This window comes from Chrysochloris asiatica, unplaced genomic scaffold (assembly GCF_000296735.1).
Source record: "Chrysochloris asiatica unplaced genomic scaffold, ChrAsi1.0 scaffold00045, whole genome shotgun sequence".
Classification (NCBI taxonomy): Eukaryota; Metazoa; Chordata; class Mammalia; order Afrosoricida; family Chrysochloridae; genus Chrysochloris; species Chrysochloris asiatica.
The window spans coordinates 15,057,331-15,081,786 of record NW_006408563.1 but is presented as its reverse complement, the minus strand read 5'-3'; the positions used below and the strand labels follow the sequence as shown (position 1 = coordinate 15,081,786).

At 37.8% G+C, this 24,456-nt stretch overlaps 1 protein-coding gene across 1 annotated transcript; it reads left to right on the top strand.

Moving 5' to 3' along the window:
* Window positions 1–5,365: 5,365 nt before the first annotated feature.
* On the top strand, window positions 5,366–23,944 carry COQ10B (coenzyme Q10 homolog B (S. cerevisiae)). The gene is made up of 4 exons (XM_006862009.1): window positions 5,366–5,509; window positions 13,122–13,314; window positions 20,516–20,617; window positions 23,301–23,944. The coding sequence occupies exons 1-4, from the start codon at window positions 5,385–5,387 to the stop codon at window positions 23,466–23,468; spliced, it is 588 nt and encodes a 195-aa protein (XP_006862071.1). The 5' UTR covers window positions 5,366–5,384; the 3' UTR covers window positions 23,469–23,944.
* The last annotated feature ends 512 nt before the right edge of the window (window positions 23,945–24,456 follow it).

Genomic DNA, 24,456 nt, shown 5'->3' with positions numbered 1-24,456 from the left:
TCCCCCAACACTATGACCCTCAGTCACCCCTTAAGCCACTGCTGTGGTTTGACTTTCAGCCAAAGAGTAGACCTGTAAAGTGAACAAAAACACTAGGGAGGTAAGCACGCCCTAGAACTATCAACCATATAAGATCAAGGGTAGCATTTACCCAGGCATAAATCTCAGAAGGCAGGAAGAGATGGGAAAGAACAACAAATCAGTAAACACAGGGAGGACGTTAGAATAGAGCTGTTACTGTGACAATTACAATCAATGTCAAAGCAAAATGTGTATAAATTGTTGAATGGAAAACCGATTTGCATTGTAAACTTTTACCCAAACCACAATAACGAGTTAAAACAAATAATGTATGCTTTAGTGATAGAATTCTTGCCTTCCATGTGGGAGGCCTGGATTTGATTCCCAGGTACTGTACCTCAAGCACAGCCACTGTCAGTAATGGATCTGATAATGGGTAAATTTCAGAGGAATTTCCAGACTAAGATTAGAAAAAAGGCCTGGCAATGTATTTCCAAAGGTAAGCCAGTGAAACCTGATGGATTACAGTGGTCTGTGGTCAGATACCATTGTGATTCGGGTTGCTATGAGTTGGGGACCAACTTGATGGTAACTAACAACAACAGTGCCTCTAAATGGAAAAATAACCTGGGTAGGTAAGGTGAGATGCAAAACAGATGAACATGCTAGCAAGAGTCTTTTAGCACAAAACTACAGTCTAAAAGCTAGTTTTATGGAAGACAAATCTTTTATGCCAAAAGATTCTATCCATAGGTGTAAGCTAGGATTTTTAGTTTCCTTTAGAGTGGGTTAGATCACTGAAATACACCAAAACCTAACCAAATCCACCGCCACCGAGTCAGTTTTGACTTATTCACCAACAACACAGAATACAATAGAATTGCTCCTTAGGGATTCCAAGACTATAAATCTTTACAGGAACAGAGAGTCTCACCTTTCCCCTGCAGAGCAGCTGGTGGATTTGAACTGCTGACCTTGTGGTTAGGGTCCCAATGCTTAACCTACTATGCTAAACATACCTTGTACTATGGAGTTGATTCCGACTCATAGCGACCCTGTATAGGGTTTCTGAGGCTGTAAATCATTATGGGAGCAGAAAGCTTCATCTTTTTCCCATGAAGCAGGTAGTAGATTCAAACTGCCGACATTATGGTTAGCAAGTCAGTTCATAATCCACTATGATAGCAGAGCTCCTTTAACGGTACCTAGAAGCTTAAATATATTTGTGTCTGTGTGAACATGTATATGTGTAAGAATATATATATATATATAAAGTCTTGGTGTGGTACTCTGGGCTAATGTGTCAGACTGAAGAGTCATCTGAACTGCGAGGTTGGCAGTTCAAGCTCACCAGCTGCTCCTTGGAAACCCTATACAGGGTCATTATGGGTCGGAATCAACTCGACGGCACTTAACACCATGTGTATGTGTGTGTGTATGTATATATGTATATCTATGTATATTGTTGTTGTTAGGTGCCATCGAGTTGGTACCGACTCATAGTGACCCTATGCACAGCAGAACGAAACACTGCCCAATCCTGGGCCACTACTGTTGCCACGCTGAGTCCATCGATGCTGCTACTTGGCCAGTCCATCTTGTTGGAGGTCTTCCTCTTTTTCTCTGACCCACCACCTTACCAAACATGATATCCTTCTCCAGTGACTATGTATATTGTTGTTGTTATGAAGTGCCGTTGAGTCGGTTCTGACCCATAGTGACCCTGTATAGGGTTTCCAAGGAGCAGCTGGTGAGCTTGAATTGCCAACATTGCAGTTCAAACGGCGTTGCACTGTGGTGCATTAGCCCACAACACCACTATATGTATATTATATATATATATAAAATTCTACAACCAGAGTGCAGATAATTTTTAACTCACCCTTGTATGTAGAATTAATTTTAATCAACTTCTAGAAAAGTCAAAGACATCATTTTTCTGTATAGTCTTCAGTAGTAGACTTTACCCATCTGTTAACAAGTTTTCGTATTCCCTTATAAAAAAATGTTTTAAGTTGAACTGTGAGCCACGAATGCATCACTGTCTTCACTTTTTCATCAGAGGTGAATCTTTGACCTCAAAGGTCTGCTTTCAGGAGGACCAAAGAGGTAAAAGTCTGATGGAGCAAGATCAGGACTATAGGGAGAATGCTTTATTTTAACACCTCAAAATGAAGTTTTTTCAGTGTAGACAGTGTGGGCAGAGGTGTATGGACGTACATTGTAATGCAAGATCACAACACCCTTGGATAGCAGTCTTCTGTGTTTAATCTGAAGTTTAGGCTAAAGTAATGAGCACTGTTGATTGTTGAACCTTTTTCCTGATAGTGTACCAATACTGGCCCTTGAGAATCCTAGAAAACTGTAAGCATCAATTTTCCAATTGATGGTTGACTTTTGAACTTTTTCTTGGTCTGCGATTTAGGATGTTTCCATCCCATACTCTGTAATTTATTCTTAGGCTTATAGTGATAGATCCATGTCTCATCACCAGTAATAATTTTTTTTAAGAAACTTTAGCCTTTCTTTGAGTATGGGCCCAAATTTTGTTTGCGGATATCCAAACGCTTCTGTTTTTGCTTTTCTATGAGTTGTTTCAGTACCCATCTAGCACAAACTTTTGGAGAAAACCAAGTCTGTCATGGATTATTTCATAGACAGAGCCAAGCCTGATTTGCTACATAATCTGTTGTCACTTGTCTATTCAACAGAATCATTTTACTTGCATGCTCCGTGTTGCCATCAGTCACGGACATGGATGGGCATTTTAATGTCACCAGAGTGTAGATAATTTTTGACTCACTCTTGGGGGGGAGGGGAAGGGCTTCAAAAAGCCTGTGGGAAAATTCCATTTTTTTTCTGAAGCCCTGTGTGTGTATGTATTTGTTGTAGTTGTTAGGTGCTGTCAGTATCAAACCATAGCACAATGTACAACAGAACTAAACGCTGCCCAGTTCTGTGCCAACCTCACAATTGTTGCTACACTTGAGCCCATTGCTGCTGCCACTGTGCCAATAAATTTCATTGGGAGTCTTCCTCTTTTTTGTTGACCTTCCACGTTACCAAGCTTAATGTCCTTCTCCAGGGCCTGGTTCTTCCTGATTATATGTCCGAAGTATGAAAAACCAAGTCTGGCCATCCTGGCTTCAAAGGAGCATTCCCGTTGTACTTCTTCCAACACAGATTTGTTTGTTCTTTTGGCAGTACACGATACTTTTAATATTCTAATCCAACACCTTAACTCAAATGCATCAATTCTTCTCAGGTCTTTCTTAATCATTGTCCAACATTCACATGTATATATGAGGCTATTGAAAATACCATGACTTGGTTCAAGGCACCTTGGTCCTCAAACTGACATCTTTGCTCTTGAACACTTTAAAGAAGTCTTGTGCAGCAGATTTGCTTAATGCAATACGTCATTTGATTTCCTCACTGTTGTTTCCATCAGCATTGATGGTTGATCTGAGCAAAATGAAGTCTTTAACGACTTTAATCTTTTCTCCATTTATTTTGATGTTATTTATTGGTTCAATGGTGAGGATTTTTGTTTTCTTTACACTGAGGTGCAATCTATACCGAAGGCTGTGGTCTTTGATCTTCATCAGTAAGTATTTTAAATCCTCTTTGCTTTCCGTAAGCAAGGTTGTATCATCTGCATATTGCAGGTTATTAATGAGTCTGTCCAGTCCTGATGCCATGTTCTTTTTATAATCCAGCTTCTTGAATTTTTTGCTCAACATACAGATTAAATAAGTATGGTGAAAGAATACAGCCCTGGTGCACACCTTTTCTAATTTTAAACCATTAAGTGTCCTTTTGTTCTGTTTGAACAACTGCCTCTTGATCTTTGTACAGATTCCTTATGTGCACCATTAAGTGTTCTTGAATACTCATTCTCTGCAATGTTGTCCATAACTTGTCAGGTTCCACGCAATTGAAAGCCTTTGCATAGTCAATAAAACACAGGTAAACATCTTTCTGGTATTCTCTGCTTTCAGCCAAGATCCATCTGACATCAGCAATGATAATCCTCATTCTACATCCTCTTTGAATCCGGCTTGACCTCTGGCAGTTCCCTGTTTATGTACTGTTGCAGCCGTTTTTTAATTACCCTTAGCAAAATTGTACTTGCATGCAATATTAATGATCTAATAATTTCTGCATTCTGTTGCATCACCTCTCTTTGGAATGGGCACAAATATGGATCTTTTTCAATCAGTTGGCCAAATTTCTTGGCTGCCTTCCAAATTTCTTGGCATAGATGAGTAAGTGGCTCCATTACAACATCAATTTGTTGCCCTTGTTCAGACTATCAACTACCTTTTGTTCCTCGGTTTGAGTTCTGGTCAACTAGCCATCCAGGTTAGGTCAAATGGGTGCTAGCTGCAAGTTTGGGAGTTCATGCATACCTCCCTATACTTCATTCAGACCAGCTGGCTGCTGCAATGTCAGTCCTAGCTCATGGGCTAGCTCAGTTGGTGCATATATTTGAATAATTGGTCTTCCTTCTAGGTATATGGATAGTATCCTATCACAGACAGCATTGTGCTTCAAGACAGACCTTGAAATGTTCTTTTTGTTGATGAAGGTGATGCCATTCCTCTTCAATTTATCATTTCTGGCATAGTAAACCATATGATTGTCAGACTCCAAATGTCTAGTACCAATCCTTTTCAGCTCACTAATGCCTAAGATACCGATGTGTTTGTGTTCCATTTCATATTTGACAAAGTCCAATTTTCCTAGATTCATACTTCATACGTTCCGTGTTCCGATTATTAATGAATGTTTACAGCTGTTTCTCCTCATCTCCTTATTTTGAGTTGTGCCCCATCAGCAAATGAAGGTCCCGAAGACTTTATTCCGTTCACATCATCACGGTCAACTCTATTTTGAGGAGACAGCTCTACCCCAGTTGTTTTGAGTGCATCCCAACCTGAGAAGTTCATCATTCAGCACTATATCTGACAATATTCAGGTGCTCTTCATCATGTTTCAATATTCAATATTCTGATGCTATCTGTCAGTGTTCCACTGTTATTAATAAGGTTTTCAGTGACTGAATATTTGGAAGGAGCCTGTCTCTTCCTTCCTTAGAAGAAAACTAAGCTGAAATCTATCCACCATTGGTGACCCTGCTGATATTTAAAATACCAGTGGCATAGCTTCCCAAATCACAGCAACACAGAAACCACCACAGTATGACAAATTTCAGGAATATTCTAAAGTTGTAAAGACTTCTTAAATGTAATATTTATTTTACAATTTTTATCGTTTCCATATTTCTTCTTAATTTTCATTGTCACTCTAAATCCAGTAATTTTTGTTTTTTTAGATATTTAGCTTCCTGTGGTATACTGATGAGCAGAACTTTTCCACTACATACCTCAGTTGTGCCTAAGGAGATACATGCAAGAACTTTCCTGAAAATCACTGCACCATTAATAAACAAAAGAAAAGAATATTCAGAGAGGAGAATAATAGGGTTTGTATATAATAATAATTCTAAAAGAGCATTTTACAATTTTCTATGAAGTATCATACCTTTTTTTCTGGATTCTGTTGTTATAGCTGAAGTTCTGGCTTTTTGTAGATTGACCTTCACTTGCTGTTTTATAAATATTTGTTGAAAGAATGTAATTGTGTGGTAATTTTTAGGCTATAGATGCAAACCTTGATGTATAAAGAAAATAATTTAACTCTTTATAATCTAAAGTTTGTACATTATTTTCTACTGCAGTGTTAAGAATACTGATACATTAGACAAATATCTTTAGCTCTCTCACAAGGGTGCACTGTGGTTCTGTAGGATAAATACTGGACTGCTAACCAAAAAGTCGTCAGTTCAAGCCCAGCAGCATCTCCCCAGAGAAAGATGAGGCTTTCTGCTCCTCTAAAGATTTATATCCTTGGAAACCCTATATAGGGTCGCTATGAGTCAGAAATGAGTTAATGGCACTTAACAAGGGCTCCCTCACATAACACATGTTCAATACAAAGAAAAATACATGTAAGAGGCTCCAGTCATATAGACCGGGGCTGGTACACTTTTTTTGTAAAGGACCAGATAGTGAATATTTTAGCTTTGCAGTCTCTTATGATTACTCAACCTTGTTGGTGTAGCACCGAAGCGGCCATACACAATGCATAAACAAATGGACATGACTGTGTTCTAATAAAACTTTAAAAATAACAACAAAACAGATGGTGAGCCAAATTTGGCCTCTCTGGTAGCATAGTGCTTGAGTCTGGCTGCTAACTTCAAGGTCAGCAGTTCGAAATTATCAGCTGTTCTACGGGAGAAACATGAGGCTTTTTGCTCCTGTAAAGATTTACAGCCTCAGAAACCCTATACAGGCTCGCTGTGAGTAGGAACTGAGTCTATGGCACACTACTACCACCACCACATAGAGCAGAGGATGTTACAGTGAGTTGAGGATCTATAGTTCAGCTAACCACAATACAACAACCATCCATATTTCTAGAATGGTGTCTTAATTCCCTGAAAGCCACTAAGTGTTACATAAAACCTTCAAAAAATGTAGTTTCTTTCATTTTAATCAATTGCTTTTTGCCTTCTGACTTTTTGTAATAAAAAAAAGGCCTTTCAACAGACTCAGTGTTTTGTCATTATATTTAACTTTATTAAGAATACCTACGTGGTGCAAATGGTTAAGCACTCCTCTGCTAACCAAAAAATTGGTGTTCCAAACCTACCTAGAGGTACTTCAGAAGAAAACTTGGCAGTCTGTTTCCAAATTGTAAACCTTGTTTAGTAACAGCTCTGCTTTGCAACACATGAGCTTGCCATGAGTTGAAATTGACTTGTTACTCACTGTATTTGATTAAGGTAATGATAGTTGTTATCCAGAGAACTCTCAAAAGCTTGTTTCTTTCTTTTATATATTTCAAATGTGTATTCCTGATTCATAGGCAGCTGTGCTCCAAGTAGTGAATCAGGAAACCAGGCTTCATTCAACTCTGACCTCTGTAATTCTCTAGTTAGTCTTCATGGTTGGTTAAAAACAAAAGGACTTTACAAAGTTTTTGGAAAAATTTCATTTTCTTTCAGTCCCAGTTTTCCATGAACTTTTTTTGAAAGACTCCTTTATAGATCTGAAAGCCACTTCCACCCAGATATTATTGGCAAGAATTAGTCATGTGGCCCCATCTAAATGCAAGGGAGTGGGTTAGGTGCTGTCAAGTCAGTTTGCTATCATACCAACCCTGTGTGTAACAGAACGAAACACTGCCTTGTCCACTGCCATCCTCACAATCATTGCTGGGTTTGAGCTCATGTTTTACAGCCACTGTGTCAGTCCATCTTGTTGAGGGTCCTCTTTTTCTCAGATCATCTACTTTACCAAGTCTTTCTCCAGTCCCTAATTGTAGTGTCTTGATGGACAGCTATTTCAGCAACAACATTATGTAAAGGGAGCACAGATCTTTGCATAGTGAACCATCTTTGCTACAGCTGGTATCTTAAACAGAAATGGCAATTTAAAGATAAATTGTGAAGTTTATCTACTTTATTTGTGACTCACTGATGATACCTACCCTTTATTATATGTCTGTTATTTGATAGACACTGCTAGGTGCTTCATATTATTTCATTTAATCCTCATTAGATGTGGAATAGGCAGTTGTTCTCATTTTCAAGATGAAGAAAGTGAAGCTTAGAAAGATAATGAACATTAATTATTAGGACTGCAGAGCTTTTTTTCCCACCATGCTTACTTTGCTTCCTTATTCATCTAATGCAAAAATTATTTTTATTACAAATTGGTCAGATCCAATGATCTTCGATTTGTCTTTTTTCCCTCATATTTGGTATAAAAACATATAATAATAATTGCTAGCATTTATGATTAACTATCAACACTCGCGGAAGCAGCAGTCAGGAGATCAGACGACGTATTGCATTGGGCAAATCTGCTGCACAGGAACTTTTTAAAGTATTGAAGAACAGAGATGTCAGCTTGAGGACTAAGATGCGCCTAACCCAGGCCATGGTGTTTTCAATAGCCTCATATGGGATGTGAAAGCTGGACAAGGGAGTAAGGAAGATTGTAGAAGAATTGATGCCTTTGAGTTGTGGTGTTGGAGGAAAATACTGAAAGTGCCATGGACTGCCAAAAGAACCAATAGATCTGTTTTGGAAGAAGTGCAGACAGAGTGCTCCTTGGAGTCCAAGATGGCTAAGCTTCGTCTCTCATACTTTGGACATATTGTCCGGAGGAAACAGTCGCTGGAGAAGGATGTCATGCTGGGTAAGGTGGAGGGTAAGAGAAAAAGAGGAAGACCCCTAACGAGATGGATTGGTCAGGTGGCATCATTGATGGACTCAAGTGTGGCAGCGGTAGTGAGGTTGGCCCAGGATTGGACAGTGTTTCGTTCTGCTGTGCATGGGGTCTCTATGAGTCGGTTCCGACTCGATGGCACCTGACAACAACAACAACAAGCATTTATTACATGCTTATTGAAGTCATATACTCTGCTGAAACTCATTTACACTTGAAAAATATCTATAGAGGTATTTTTATAATTATGGTTGAAGGAAATGAAATTGAGAGGTCAAGCAACCTACTTAGTGGTCACATGACTACAAGTTTTTAGAGTTAGTATTTGAACATGGTTCTTTCTGACTTATGAAGTTTATAACCTAACTACTGTGCTAGCCTGCTTGCTTAGCCTTTATGTTGTTGTTAAGTGCCATCAAGTCAGTTCCCACTAATAGCAACCCTACATAGAGTTTCTGAGGAGCAACTGGTAGGTTTGAACTGCTAAACTTTTGGTTAATAGTCCACTGCTTATCTTACAGTACCACACCAGTACTCCTAATCTTTGTAGACTACTTAATGTGGCAGTTTACTTCCAGGTGAATGTTTTTTTTTTTCCTCCTCGGCTGTGTGCCCTTCATAAAGATAAACATTAAGTATATACAAATACTCAAATTCTGTCATATGCCAAAAGAAAATACCTTTTTGTAACTTAGATTGCTATTGTGTTAAATTACTATTTAATTTTGGGACAAATTATATTTTACAATTGAAACTTTATAACTATGTCTGACTCATTACTTAAGTTGTCTTTACATATGTCCATGGAGATATTTAAGGAGCCCTGATAGCATAGTGGGTTCTGAGGTGGACTGCTAACTACAAGGTCAGCAGTTCATATCTACCAGTTGCTCTGCAGAAGAAAGATGAGGCTTTCTGCTCCGATAAAAATTTACGGCCTCTGAAATCCTATGCAGGGTTGCTATGAATGAAAACTGACTGGTCATGAAGGTATTTATTTATGTAATTTAGCTTTGAACTTTATTGCTGAGTTTATTTCTAACTGTTTTGCATTTACATGCTATTGTTTTCTAACTGTTCTTTTAATATATGTATATATTGTTTTGTTGTTGTTGTTGTTCAGTAAGGAGCCCTGGTGGCACCATGGGTTAATCATTGGGCTGCTTAACTTAAGGTCAGCAGTTCAAACTAACCAGGCTATTCCTTGGGAGAAAGATGAAGGTTATTTGTTCCCGTAAAAATTTATAGTCTTGGAAACCCTAAGGAGCAGTTACTCTCATCCTATAGGTTTGTTCTAGGTCAGAATTGACTCGATGGCAGTGTTCAGTATCTGATTCTTGGTAGTATAGGAAAGGTACTGATTTTTTGTATATTTCATAGCAGACCACTTTACTGAATTCTGATTGTCATACCAGTGACCAATTGATAATTTTGCCTAGTTCATTCCAGCACATATACTTTATAATTTATGCTAATATATTTTATGCTCTGATGTAAGTACACTGGCTAATACTTCCAAAAAAATGTTAAATGATAATACCTAGCATTTTTGCAATATTGTTTACTGTCTTGGGAATGAGAGTATTTTATCATATATAGAAGGGATATTATGAAGGCGATCATATAGTTTTTCTTCTATTGACCAATGAATGTGGTTATAAGACTAGAATCGATAATATTAAACCACCCATCACCACCAGCACTACCAGTTGCCTTCGAGTCAACTCCAACTTAACAACAACTTGAATCACCAGTGTATTGCTAAGTGAACTGCATTTGACTATTGTAGGTCTTTTGTTTAACAAGGTTTGATCCTATCAGCTGCTCCACAGGAAAAAGATGTGGCTTTCTCCTCCCTCAAAGATTTAAAGCCTCAGAAACCCACATAGGGTTACCGAGTCGGAACCGAGTTCACAGCTCTTAGCAACAAGAACAACATATGAGGTCCTGGTGTGGTGTTGTAGGATAAGCCTTGGACTGCATGATCAGTGGTCCAAACCCATGGCCCGTTCTTCAGAAACCCTTTACAGGGTTAGTATGACTCTGAACTGACTTAACAGCACTTAACAACAACAGACTGTATACTAATACTTAAAATTTTTGCCTGTCCATATAAAGTTGAGGATTAGTTTTGAGATCATCTCAAGAAGAGATTTGTTGCATTAGATACCAAAGACTAGAAGAGTTGTGGAATGACATCAAGAACACCAGACAGGAAGAAAGCAAAAGGTCATTAAGAATAAAGAAGGTGGTGGTTATGTGCCGTGGTGTTGGTTCCGACTCATAGCGACCCTGTACAGGGTTTTCGAGGGGAAAGACCAGAATGAATGTCAGAAGAGCCCCCTAATATTTGCTCTCCAGTGTTGAAATGCTAAAGCAAATTGAAGAAATGAGGAGGTAAAAGAGCTGACCAGAATATTTCAAAAAGCAGATTGAGAAGACAAAGTTAAGTATTATAATGGAATGTGCAAAAAACCTGGAGTTAGAAAACAAAAAGAATTTCTCAAGCTGAAAGAACTGAAGAAAAAATTCAAGCCTTAACCTGAAATATTGACAGATTCTATTGGCGAAAAAATTGGAGTCCTGGCATGGTGCTGTAGAATAAGCACTGGACCACAAGATCAGTTTGAACCACAAGGTTGGTGGTTCAAACTCATCAGCCATTCTTGGAAAGCCTATACAGGGTACCTATGACTTGGAACTGACTCAGTGGCACTTAACAATAACAACAATGGGCATAATATTGAGTAATGCAGAAAGCCTCAACAGAAGATGGAAGAGAGACACAGAGTCACTGTACCAAAAAGAAATGGAAGAAGTTGAACCATATTAATAGAAAGCATATTATGAAGTGGTCCTGAAGGAAGAAGGAAATGCACTGAAGGTATTGGCACTGTACAAGGCTCTGGAAATTGATGGAATACAAATTGAAATCTTTCAGCAAACTGATGCAGCACTGGAAGTGCTCACTCATCTACGTCAAGAAATTTGGAAGACAGCTACCTGGGCAGCTGATTGGAAGAGATACATATTTGTGCCCATTCCAAAGAGAAGTGACCCAATGGAATGTGAAAATCTTTGGGTAGTGTCAGTAATATCACATACAAGTAAATTTTTTGCTAAAGAGAATTTAAAAATAGCTGCAACTGTACACTGACAAAGAACTGCCAGAGGTTCAAACCAGATTCAGACAAGGATGTGGAAGGAGGGATATTGTTGATGTCAGATGAATCTTGGCTAAAAGCAGAGAATACCAGAGATGTTTTTACCTATGTTTTACTGACTATGGTAAGGCTTTTGGCTATGTGGATCATGACAAGCTATGGACAGCATTGTGGAAAAAGTATTGTGGAACACTTAATTGTGCTCATGAGGAACCTGTACATGGATCATGACACAGTTGTTTGAAAGAATAAGAGGACACTTAATGGTATAAAATTAGGAAAGATGTGTACCAGGGTTGTATTTTTTTTCCATACTTATTCAGTCAGTATGCTGAGCAAATAATCCGAGAAACTGGATTGTATGAAGAAGAACATGGCATCAGGATTGGAGGAAGACCCATTAATAACCAGCGATATGCAAATGATACAATCTTGCTTGCTGAAAGTGAAGAGGACTTAAAATACTTATTGATGAAGATCAAAGACTACAGCTTTCAAATTGGATTGCACCTCAATGTAAAGAAAACAGAAATCCTCACCACTGGACCAGTGAATGACATTATGACTAATGAAGAAAATACTGAAATTGTTAAAGACTTCATTTTGTTTGGATCCACTATCAACACTCATGGATGCAGCAGACAGGAAATCAAATGACAAACTGTATAAGGCAAACATGCTGCATAAGACCTCTTTAAAGTGTTGAAGAGAAAGGATGTCAGTTTGAGGACTAAGGTACACCTGACCCAAGCCATGGTGTTTTCAGTAGTTTCATATGCATGTGAAAGTTGGACAGTGAATAAGGAAGACCATGGAAGAATTGATACATGTGAGTTACAGTGTTGGAGAAGAATACTAAAAGTACTATTGACTGCCAGAAGAACAAACAAATCTGTATTGGAAGAAGTACAGCCAGAATGCTCTTTAGAAGCCAGGATGGTGAGACTTCATCTCTTATACTTTGGACATTTTATCTGGAGGGATCAGTCCCTGAAAAAGGAAAGGACATGATGCTAGGTAAAGTGGAAGGTCATTGAAAAAAGAGGCAGACCCCCAGTGAGATGGATTGGCAGAGTGGCAGTAGTACTGGGCTCCAGTTTAACCACAATTGTGAGGCTGGTGCAGGACCAGGCAGTGTTTCATTCTATTGTACATAAGGCTGCTTTGAGTTGGAACTACTCGATGGCACCTACCAACAACAACAGCATAAAGAAAGCTGGTCAAATTTTGAACGAGATTACATTGAATCTGTAGATCACATCTTAGCAGTATTGTCTTTCAGTCCATGCACATGGAAACCAATGCTTGTTACACAGAAATGTGAGCCCATTTGTTCTAAGACTACAATTTTTTAAGAGAAACCATGAATCCAATGTAAACTAGTAAACTAGTAAAAAAAAATATTTGCAACTAATTAAAAAATCTTAAATCACATGTAGGCTCAATCCAGTTTATGGTCTGCTAGATTATGATCTCTGCTGTATATGTATAATTTTTTCCCTTTTAATTTATATTGCTTTGAAAGTCATTCATTCCAGAGTGTGACTCAACATGTATGTCCAGTGCCTCATACGCAATACGTTTTATTCATACTTAATTTAAAGTTTTATACTCTCTCTCTCTCTTTTTAAAGGTATTCGATGCAGGAAATGTATGATATAGTATCAAGAGTTGAACATTACAAGCATTTTGTTCCTTGGTGCAAAAAATCAGATATAATATCAAAGAGATCTGGATACTGCAAAGCACGATTAGAAATTGGGTTTCCACCTGTGTTGGAGCGATATACATCAGTAGTAACCCTGGTGAAGCCACATTTGGTAAAGGTAATAGTTTTGTTGTTTGTTGTTTTTAAATATTCCCCCAAATGTTCACAGTATCAAATTTTACACATTAATATGATAGTTTAACAAGATTTCCCTAACCTACTGGAGGGAAAAAAGAAAAAAGTCTAAACCATTTCCTATAACTCCTAGTGGTATTATTTTATACAGCATTAAGATTATTCTTTCCAAATAGTACTTTACTAGAAAATAAAAATGCAAAGTTTCCTTTTTTACCTTTTGTTGAGGACTTCTGAACCACAGAAAAAAAATCACTTCTAGGCCACACACATCTGAGAACGTTTTAGTTATTCTGTTGCATCGTCTTAAAATAAAATATTAAATGCTTTACCGTTGGGGGAAAATGAAATGACACATATTGTTGTTAAGTGCTGTTGAGTTGGTTGCAACTCATAGCGACCCTGCATAAGGTTTCCGAGGAACAGCTGGTGGGTTTGAACTGCTGACCTTGTGGTTTGCAATCCAGTGCCACACCTTGAGTCCAAAGGACAGATAAGATATTGTTTAATAGATAACATAGTGTTTTAAGTTGAAGAGAAAGTAGTGAGAGGATGAGAAAGTTAGAAAAGATATAAATGTGAAGAGCATTAACATTGTTGAGTTTGTACTGCAGTGAGAATAAACATGTAGCAAAGATACCCAGATTTACACAGAAAGTCAAAATTCATAGAAAAATACCCATTTCTTTCTAATTCCTGAGTTTGGTGGTAGTAGATGACATTTAAAACTGAGTTATATATTTGTACCCACAGGACTAAAAGGTGATAACCATTTCTTGGTAATTGGCGCAGATTAAATGCCTTGTCAGATCTTACTTAGTATGAGTTGAAAGGCGTGCAACTCTTACAACAAGAATCTGCCGTCCAGTTAAACTAAGACTCTGTAGTTTGTCCTGTTCTTTTACTCTCAAAACTTGAACTCCACTTACAATTCTGTAGATTCTGTAGCCCTCTCTGGGACCTTGTCATATTAAAACTATTTTCACCTGTTTGTTCTTCGTTTTGGAATTTTTAACTACTACGCTTCTCGGAAACCCTATACAGGGTCGCTATGGGTTGGAATCAACTTGATGGCACTTAACAACAACAACAACGCTGAACTGCAAGGAGCTCTGGTAGCATAGTGGTTACCAGTTGGGCTGCTAACCACAGGTCAGCAGTTTGAAACTACCAGCAGTTCCGTGGGAGAAAGATGAGGTTTTCTGCTTCTGTAAAGATTTACAGCCTTGGAAACACTGTACAGGGTTGCTATAAGTCAGAACCAACTCCATGGTACATAACCATCACCACCACCACACTGAGTTGCAGGAGGCCTGGTGTGACACTATGGGTTAATGTGCTGGACTGCAAAGTCAGTTTGTACGGCAAAGTTGGCGGTTCAAGCTCACCAGCTGCTCCTTGAAACCCTATACAGGGTAGCTATGAGTCAGAACCAACTCAATGGCACTTAACAACAATAAGGAACTGCCTCTCATATGATTAGCGTTTATTAGGCCCTTATAAATACTTTACTTGAATTATGCATGTAATTTCCACAACTCTTTGAGGTTCATGCATTATTATTCTTCACCTTATAGTTGAATAAACTAAGGCTCAGAAGAGTTAAATAAGTTGCCTAAGGTCATGTTGCTAACAACAGAGCCCAGATTCCAGTTTAGTTTATCTGATACCATTGACTATCTCTGTAATCTTAAATTCTTATTTTCTGTTCTCTGAGCTCAAGCTCTTGTAACTTTAATCTTAGTGTATAATACCGCTTTTTTCTAGACCTCTGAAAAATGTCATTTTCTTTCCAGATTTTTTTCCCTTGGCTTCCCAGCACTTCCTAGGATAAAGTCAAACTCCATAGCATTGCACACAGAGCATATACAAAGAGGCTTCAGAAAGTTTGTGGAAAAGTAGAATGAAAAGATAATGGAATTTCTCCACAAACTTTTTGAAGTCCTCTCAATCTTCTCTTTGCTTCCTATCTCCACACCACACTTCATATTCAGACAGTACTATAAATCTAAAAATTAACTGAGGATAGTGCACTAGTATATTCCACAACTCTGTGCCTTTATTATTCCTTCCTTTACTTGTAGTGTTCTTAACTCTTGTTTATGAATCTTTTAACCCAGATGTTTGTATCACTTTTTACCTTTTCATTTATATAGCACGCTTACCTCTGTTATTCCTCTGGGCTATATTTACTTTTCTTATCATTTGGTATTTTAATTTATTTGTTCAATTGAACTTCTTGACAAGATTGAATCCCTTAAAGGACGGACCTGTCTTTTTTGTCTTTGTATCCCTATTACCAATATTACTAGTACTATATTAATGAAGTCAAGGAGCCTCCTGAACCATAAAGGCCTCATTCCCTCATGCCCTGACTTACGATGGTAGTTCCATTTTGATGATTCCGACATAAGTTGGTTCTGATGTAAATCAAGCACCTCAATTCCTTTTTTTTATGAAGTTTTTATTATTGTTGCCTTTTATTATCAGTATTTCCATTTTTTCATTATTACTGGATTTTATTATTAGTATTTATATAAAAATGATCTTTATTTGCCTTTGGAGATTAAAAATATTACATATAAATTTATAGCTATATTTAGATAAAGATATATTATAAAAATATAGATACATTTCTATGTATGCCAGGAACTCTGGCAGTATAGTGGTTGCAAGTCGGGCTGCTAGCCTCAAGGTCAGCAGTTTAAAACTACCAGCTGTTCCGTGGGAGAAAGATGAGGCTTTCTGCTCCCATAAAGATTTACAGCCTTGGAAACCCTATACAGGGTCTCTATGAGTTGGAACCAACTCCACAGCACACCATCACCTTTATATACATATATAAAAACATACATGAATCATACACATTAGCTCTAATGATGAAGAGTTGGATGCTGTTGGCATTTTACTAGTTGTAATAGGTCCACTGTGGAAGGTCTGGATCACCTGGATTATCCCTGTGATTGGGGGTGGCCTTCCTAGTAAGTAATTAATGAGAGTTGTCTGTATGTTTCATTCTTTCTTTCTTCATGTATTTCATGGTAGCATTGCAGTACCACCTGAATCTGTCGATAGCAAAGTGGTCAACATTTGGGTCCATGTTTTTAAGCAACTGAAGCTCTTGATTTAGTTTATAAAACTAAATCTGTGTGGCAGTGTTTTGAACAAGTACATCATTAAATTGAACATCTGGTATGATAACATAAGCAAATGACACGCTGTAACATTGTATGTAGTACATGTTACGGACTGTAAAATATACAACAAAACAAAATGAACAGTCTTAAGTACAGATCATCTTAACTCAAATGTATAGTAAATTGAAAACTACCTGTATTTTTAGATTATTGCAAATCTAGAGATGTTCATAATTTCTGAGAAGCTTGCAACATTGTTCAGTAGAGAAGAAATAGTGCTAGGAAAAAAAGTAATAATCTTCACACTAACCTATGTTAGATGAGAGTTGCTGTATCAACTTTATGATGCTTCTTGTTGTTGTTACTAAGTGTCATCCAGTTATTTCCAATTTATAGTGACCCTGCCTGTATAGGGTTTCCAAGGAGCCAACCTTTGGGTTAGCAGTGCAGTTCTTATCCGATATCACCACACCAGAACTCTATGAGGTTTAGGTGGTTTAAGAACTTGGCACAAAGTCTTCTATATTTGACTAGTTCTAAATATTTTTTTTCCATTAAAAGCTCTATCACTTAATGTGCCAATTTACTATTTAAAGATATATTTGAGAATAACTAAACTGTATCTTACTTATCTAATACTGTTATAACAGGAATACTGCAAGTGGCGGGTAGCTTTAACATATAGGCTGCAAGTCTGAATTCAGGGTACCAGCTATAGGGGGAAAACTTTTTCTCTCTGTTGGCTCTAAAGGAAGGTTCTTGTCTTTTAGAGCTTCTTCTGCTCCAATGAGATCTTCCTGTGACTTGACATTTCTCTGCCCCCATCTCTGCTCTCTGATTTACTTATTTAATCTCTTTGTATTTTAAAGAGATTCACACCACACTAATCCTGCCTCATTAACATAACAAAGACAACCTGTTGCCAAATGGGATTATAACCACAGGCATAGAGTTTAGAATTCATAACATTTTTTGGGTGGGGGGACAGGACGGGTCAGACATACACACAATTCAATCCATAATACTATGCAGAGGGTGCTTCAAAAATTGGTTTTTTGAAAAAATTCCATTATCTTTTAATTCCATCTTTCCATGAACTTTTTGATTTGAAACCCATTCATATATTCAGCTTTCAATTGTCCCTGGACTAAGGTCCTGGATTATTGCCTAATGTGCATATTTAACACATACTAAAAATCTCGACTAATGGAACATCAGAAGCTATCTGATATTTTCCATGTATTATTTTCTAAACTGTACTTGTGACTTAATGTTTTAGCAATTCTAGTGGACGCTAGTCTGTAATAGCTAGAAGCCTGGGAAAGTTTTTGGCATATTTAATAGAGGCAACATATAGTATGAATTTAATGTTAAGTGACCCTTGCTGCCTTGTTTACAATGTGAGCGTTTAGTAGAGAATTATTTCTTTGATTTGTTTGTTCAGAACACCCAGTAGGCCATTATCTTAACAGCTACTACTATGTTCAAGGAGCTCTGGTAGCGTAGTGGTTACAAATCGGGCTGTGAGCCATAAGGTCAGCAGTTCGAAACTACAAGCTGTTCCGCGGGAGAAAGATGAGACTTTCTGCTCCCGTAAAGATTTACAGCCTCAGAAACCCTGTCTGTGCAGGGTCACTATGAGTTGGAACCAACTCCACGGCACATAACCACCACCACCACCACCACCACCACTATATTCAGTATCCTTTCCTGTTAAGCATGAAGTCTTTGGCATTATTATTCTTATCCAAACATACTAGAAAAATCCATAGATCTCCAGACTAGATGATCATCAGTATGAATACAATGCTGCCACATTTTGTGTTAGGTATGCTTAGAGGAGTCATGGTGTGGTGCTGTGGGCTAGTGTGTTAGACTGCAAAGTCATTTGAACTGCATGGTCGGTGGTTCAAGTGTACCAGCTGCACCTTGGAAGCCCTATACAGGGTCACTGTGGGTCGGAATCGACTCGACAGTACTTAACAACAACAACAACCTCTTATTGTATATTGCCTTTCTCTTCACCCAGGTTAACATGTGTTACCACCATGCCAGTGATGTTGGTTAACTTTTAGAAATAGATCTTCCTAGTGTGTCTGAATTCTGTCTACCATGGATGACTTAACTGGTATTTGATAATAATGGTAGCATAGCTTCTAGCATCATAACAACATGCATTTCTCTACAGTAGGAAAAGCTGACAGGTGGGCGTTATAATTGATCCAAAAGGATTAGATTTCGAGGAAGTTAAGAACAAAACTATGAGTAGATTTTTAGTTCTGTGGATCCCAGTTGTATTTATCTGTGGCAAGATCAGAAGTTAGTAGGAGAAATGATCCTAGGTTTTGTGTTTAGGAAGGCTAATGCTGGGGAAGGAAAAGTGACTGTTTACCTTTGGGGGAAAATAGATTACATATATACAAGTCCTTTAAGTCACAAGTCATTATTGAAAGCACCATGGATTTCCAGAAGAACAAACACTTGTCTTAGAAAAATTACAACCAAAATGCTCCTTAGAAGTGAGGACGGGAGAGACTTTGTCTCATGTACTCAGGACGTGTTATCAGGAGAGACCAGTCTCCAGAAAAGAACCTCATGCATGGTAGTGTAGCAGGTCATTGTAGGGAAGGAAGACTCTCAAAGAGGGGGATTCACACAGTGGCTGCAACAATGAACTTGAACCTAACAATTGTCAGACTGACTCAGAACAGGGCAGTGTTTCTCTATTGTTTATGAAGTCATTGGGCAGCAACAGCAGTCATATACAGATCATTATTTTGCTAATTTATACCTGTAGGGATTTCTATAGCTTTATGGGAGGAACAAGCTAAACTTTTGAGAGGAATAAGATATCAAAGAGAAGTAGTAGCATAGAGGGACTTAATCATTTATTAGCCTGTTTATGCCAAAAGAACTGAAATTTTTAAGACTTAATAGCTGAGGATCTATAAAGTTGGTCTGCTACTGAGAGTAATAAGAATCTTTGAGGATACTTGCCTACTGGTGTGATAAGGCCCAAATAGCATCTTGGATCAAATAAGTAAATAAGCTAAACTTCACTCAAAAGTTATCGTAGTGGTTACGAATCGGGCTGTGAACCACACGGTCAGCAGTTCGAAACTACCAGCTGCTCCGTGGGAGAAAGATGAGGCTTTCTGCTCCTGTACAGAGTTACAGCCTCGGAAACCCTGTACAGAGTCGCTGTGAGTCGGAACCGACTGCACAGCACATCAGAACAACAACAACTGTTTTTTAGACTACAGGTGACAGCCCTATAGCAGATCTCAATCAGCATTTTTTTTTTTTTTTTAGTGATATAGAATGGGAAATACCAAAATCCATTGCACCTAATATGACTATTGTGTTTCAGTGTGGAGACATGTATAAAATACACATCATAGATTAGAAAGAAATAGGTAAGAGCTCAGGGTTGTGCCAGACTGTCAAGAAAATGGAGCCATAAGAGACCTATGGAATAAAGAGTGAAAGGTCGACTAAATGTGATTGTCCCTTGTATACAAATATTTTCTCTGAATATAGAATTATCCTAGGGACCTGTGCTGGTACTTTACAGACTCTTTAGTCACTTCACAGTGATGTATAACATAGGCTTTATACTTATTTTACAGATTAAGGAAATGTGGTACAGAGTAATTGTTCAGGATTAAAATAAAAGTGGCATAGCTGGAAAATCACTTAAAAGTGTTTAAAAGCAGCAGATGCTGAAATAAAATCACTCCGTTTTATTCTTGGAGGAGAAAGAGATTCAAGTAGCTCAGTGAGTAGTAAGAGTGAAGAGAGAACAGCTGCTAGTCTTCGGGTGGTGGGGGTGGGGTCCCAGGACAATAGAAAAAAAGCTTATATTGCCAAGAGATTGCTTCCTGATATTAAGCTTAAAAATGTCCTAGGGCGACCACAAGGTTGCTTCATCACCTCTGGTCATCCTATGAAAATTATTTACTTTTCAAAGAAATTCTTAATCATGGTAGATTATAGCCAATATCAAGTGGTATTTTACTGTGGTTTTATTTTTTAATTTTGTTCTAGGCATCCTGTACAGATGGAAGACTTTTCAATCATCTGGAAACTGTTTGGCGTTTTAGCCCAGGTCTTCATGGCTACCCAAGAACTTGTACCTTGGATTTTTCAGTAAGTCTCTTGTAAAGTCCTTGATTTGTTCCAAATATCTTCAGAAGAAGGATTAATTCACTTAGTAGAATGTAACTGTCATAATTAATTTTATGTGTTTAGTAATTACTGTAATACTTACAATGTCTCACATTTCTGAGTCTTGAATATTTTTTTGCACTGACACCCTAGGAAAGAATGGTTTCATGAACTTTTTTTTTCTACTTTATTTTTTATAATCTTGAAATTCATTCCTTTTGTATTCTCATCTTTATAAGTTAGAATATTGTAAGATACATGCCATCACTACCTAATATCACTTAACATTGACAGTTTAATGACACCAAATTAAATCTATAATTGATTATATGATTCAGAAATTAGATATGTAAAAAGAAAAAAAAGTGTTTTTAGAATTTGAGTACTATAGTATTTTTTGTGTTCACATTACCATTGTTGTTGTTAAGTGCTGTCCAGTTGGTTCCCATTTATAGTGATCCTTTATAAGGTTTTTAAGGGCAGCTGGTGGGTTTGAACTGCTGCTCTTGCAGTTAGCAGTCCAGTGCTTACCCTACAGTACCTCTGTTATTACAACTATAAAGAACTTGAAGCAACTTTGGCATTTTCTTTCTCTTGTAATTGTTTTGAAACTTATTGTGAATTGAGTGAAGATTTGCAGACAGTATCATCAATTCTACATTCAACAAATCATAAATTTGTTTCATCTTAATGATTGCAATCTCCTCCCTGCAACAACAGTTATTCTACTTCCTCTCTATGGTTCTTATTTCCATTCTACTCCTCTTCTCAAACCTTCTCAACTTTGTCCTTAGATAAATGTTGCCCTTTTGATCTTGAACATTGACCTTCTTACTTAGGTTACTAATCTTACTAATGTTGTTGTTCTCCTTATAAACTTTTCTACTGCTTGGCTGAAAATTGGGCTACGAAGTGAGTTCCATTCCAGACCTGTAGGGTGGCCATGGGTCATAGTCTCAGGTTCTTTCAGTCTCTTTCTAATCTGTAAGCCCAACCGTTTTTATATTTTTTTGTTCCACACTTTTTCCCACTCTATTCAGAACCTTCTAATGTGACCTCTTTTAGAGCAGTTAGTGGTGGTAGCTGGTTATCATCTAGTTCTTCTGGTCTCTGGGTTGTGAAGACTGATGTTCATGTATTCCATTAATACATTGGACAAATTGAATCTAAGTGTCTTCGATTTCTATCACTTTTCTTTGCATGTGGAGAGGTCAATAGTTAATTGTACATTAGATGGCATCTCATGTGCCGCTATGAGTTGCAACCAACTCAGTGACACTTAACAACATGGACAGAGTCTAATTGTTCCATAGGGTTTCCAAGGTTGCAAGGTCGGCAGTTCAAACTCACCAGCTGCTCCTTGGCAGACCTATGTAGGGTCGCTATGGGTCAAAACCGATTCAATAGCACTTAATAACAACAACAATCTGTATGTAAGTAGACTGCCATGTCTTTCTTCCACAGAGCAGCTGGTGGGTTTGAACTACTGACTTTTCAGTTAGTAGCTAATCATTTAACCATTGCATCACCAGGTCTTCTTAGAGTCAGAAGTACAAGAAGTTGTTAGTACCAACTCACTCTTAAAATTCCTGATTTTGATGATTTTTCTGTAGTTCTATAAAGCCAACTGCCATGGAGTTGATTCCAGCTCATAATGGCCTTTTACAGGGTTTCTGAGACTAAATCTTTACAGGCACAGACAATCTCATCTTTCTCTTGCAAAGCACCTAGTGGATTTGAACCACCATTACCATTCCAATGCCAAACCCAAAGATGTTAATATAGGGTAATCTGAGTGATGGTATAAATATTACTTTTATTATTTAGCAACTTGTGTAAATCATTGAGTACTGTCGAACCACGTACCTTTGCTTTGTGGATCAGGCATGAGTGTGCTTGCACATAGTCTCTTATTCCTGTTGATGCTGCTACCCATGGGAATTCCAGTCAGACGGATCACTCCCTTTTTCTTTTTTACTTTTGGGGGTTGAATGAATGTAAAACCAAACCAACCATACTCACTGCATCGAGTTGAATCTAATTCATAGCAACCCTGTATAGGGTTTCCAAGGCTATAAATCTTTATGGGAGCAGAAAGCCTCATCTCTCTCTCCAGAGGAACAGCTGGTGGATTTGAACTGCCGGCCTTGTGGTTAACTGCTCCTACAGCGCCACCAGGACTCCTTTGGATATAAATGTTGTTTGTTGTTATGTGCCATCTAGTCGGTTCCGACCCATAGCGACCCTGTATAGGGTTTCCGAGGGTGTAAATCTTTACGGGAGTAGAAAGCCTCATCTTTCTCCCGCGGAGCAGCTGGTAGTTTCGAACCGCTGACCTTAAGGTTCGCAGCCCGATTTGTAACCACTACGCTACCAGAGCTCCTTTTGGATATAAATAGAGACACATTAATAAACCAGAATGAGAAATGTGGCATTCAGCAAAGCATTTCCCAGGTTTCTTTAACTTATTGAGCAGACTCTCTGCCTTGAGCTTTGTTTACTTTATTGTGCTTACTGCATTAGACTCCCTCTTCTGAAGGGTGCTGAAAAGCTCACCTAGACACACCCACAATGCTCTATGTTAGATACTGGCCAACTAACCCAATTCATCTATCCTAAGTGGAGATGCAGTAAACAGTCTTCCTAAAATAATGTTTTCTTACAGATTTCATTTGAATTTCGCTCACTTCTACACTCTCAGCTTGCCACCCTCTTTTTTGATGAAGTTGTAAAGCAGATGGTAGCTGCCTTTGAAAGAAGAGCATGTAAGCTGTATGGTCCAGAAACAAATATACCTCGGGAATTAATGCTTCATGAAGTTCATCACACATAAAAGGAAAAAAGAACTGGTATCACTTATTTATAACTGTGTTCACTTTTAGAAGTGCTTTCATTATTTGCTTTCACAGTCAAGAAGCATTTATAAAACCCAGCCTTGATTATAAACCTGCACCATTGAACATTTGCACATAGAATATGGAACAATGTGTACGTACAACTATTTCTTCAATCAAGCATAATTCAGAGTATTATGTACATTAGCATGTTCTGCATTTACAATAATGAGATGTCATCACTCTTTGTAGAATACTGGTATCTCTTTTCTGAGCAGAATTTGACCTGTAAATTTAAACCTTTAATCATCACCTACCTGAAAGAGGTTAGTTGAAATATTCATGCAGTATGGCTTATATTAACCATATCATGTTTAAGTTATTAAATTCAGAATCTTTGTAACTTATTGCTATAGGACCTGCCCCCTGTCTTAGGATGTTTGAGTAACCGTCAGATATTTAAAGTAGAACTTTGACTTAAAAATACTTTTAATGAAGGTTCCTGGGCACTTAAGATATTTAAAAATTGTTCTTATGGGTGATAGTAGAGAATTCCATGTGATAGTTAGGTTTAGTGCCCAGATAAAGACCAAATACTTTTCTTGGTGAGTGGTCCAGAGCTTTAAGCTACTTTTTAGTAGTTTGCAACCTTCTTCTAGGTACTTTGAGTGCTCTTTGAATAATGCTAATTGTGTCAAATTTTGTCTACAAGAGTAGGTAACAGATGAAGATAAGTTGGTCTCCAGTACCAGGCATCCCTAATTTTCTATTTATTGTATGTACTCACTTCCAATAATGTATTTCAAGCTGTTGTTTTTTAAAAAGCAAATCAATGTAAGGACTGAAGTGGTAACTTTAATAAAGCTAATTTGTTTAAATTTTTTGTAGTTATTTGATTATTGAAAGATTGCTTCCATGTTGCAGTTATTAGCATTTCGTTCAGAGTTGGACAACACTTGATCTTTCTTTAAGAACCCATGTGTCCTC

Excerpts from the sequence above, each read along its gene's own strand:
- COQ10B (XM_006862009.1), top strand. The coding sequence starts at position 5,385 with ATGAGCAGAACTTTTCCACTACATACCTCAGTTGTGCCTAAGGAGATA. Across the intron at positions 13,315-20,515 it reads TGAAGCCACATTTGGTAAAG|GCATCCTGTACAGATGGAAG; the intron begins GTAATAGTTTTG and ends ATTTTGTTCTAG. Across the intron at positions 20,618-23,300 it reads CTTGTACCTTGGATTTTTCA|ATTTCATTTGAATTTCGCTC; the intron begins GTAAGTCTCTTG and ends GTTTTCTTACAG.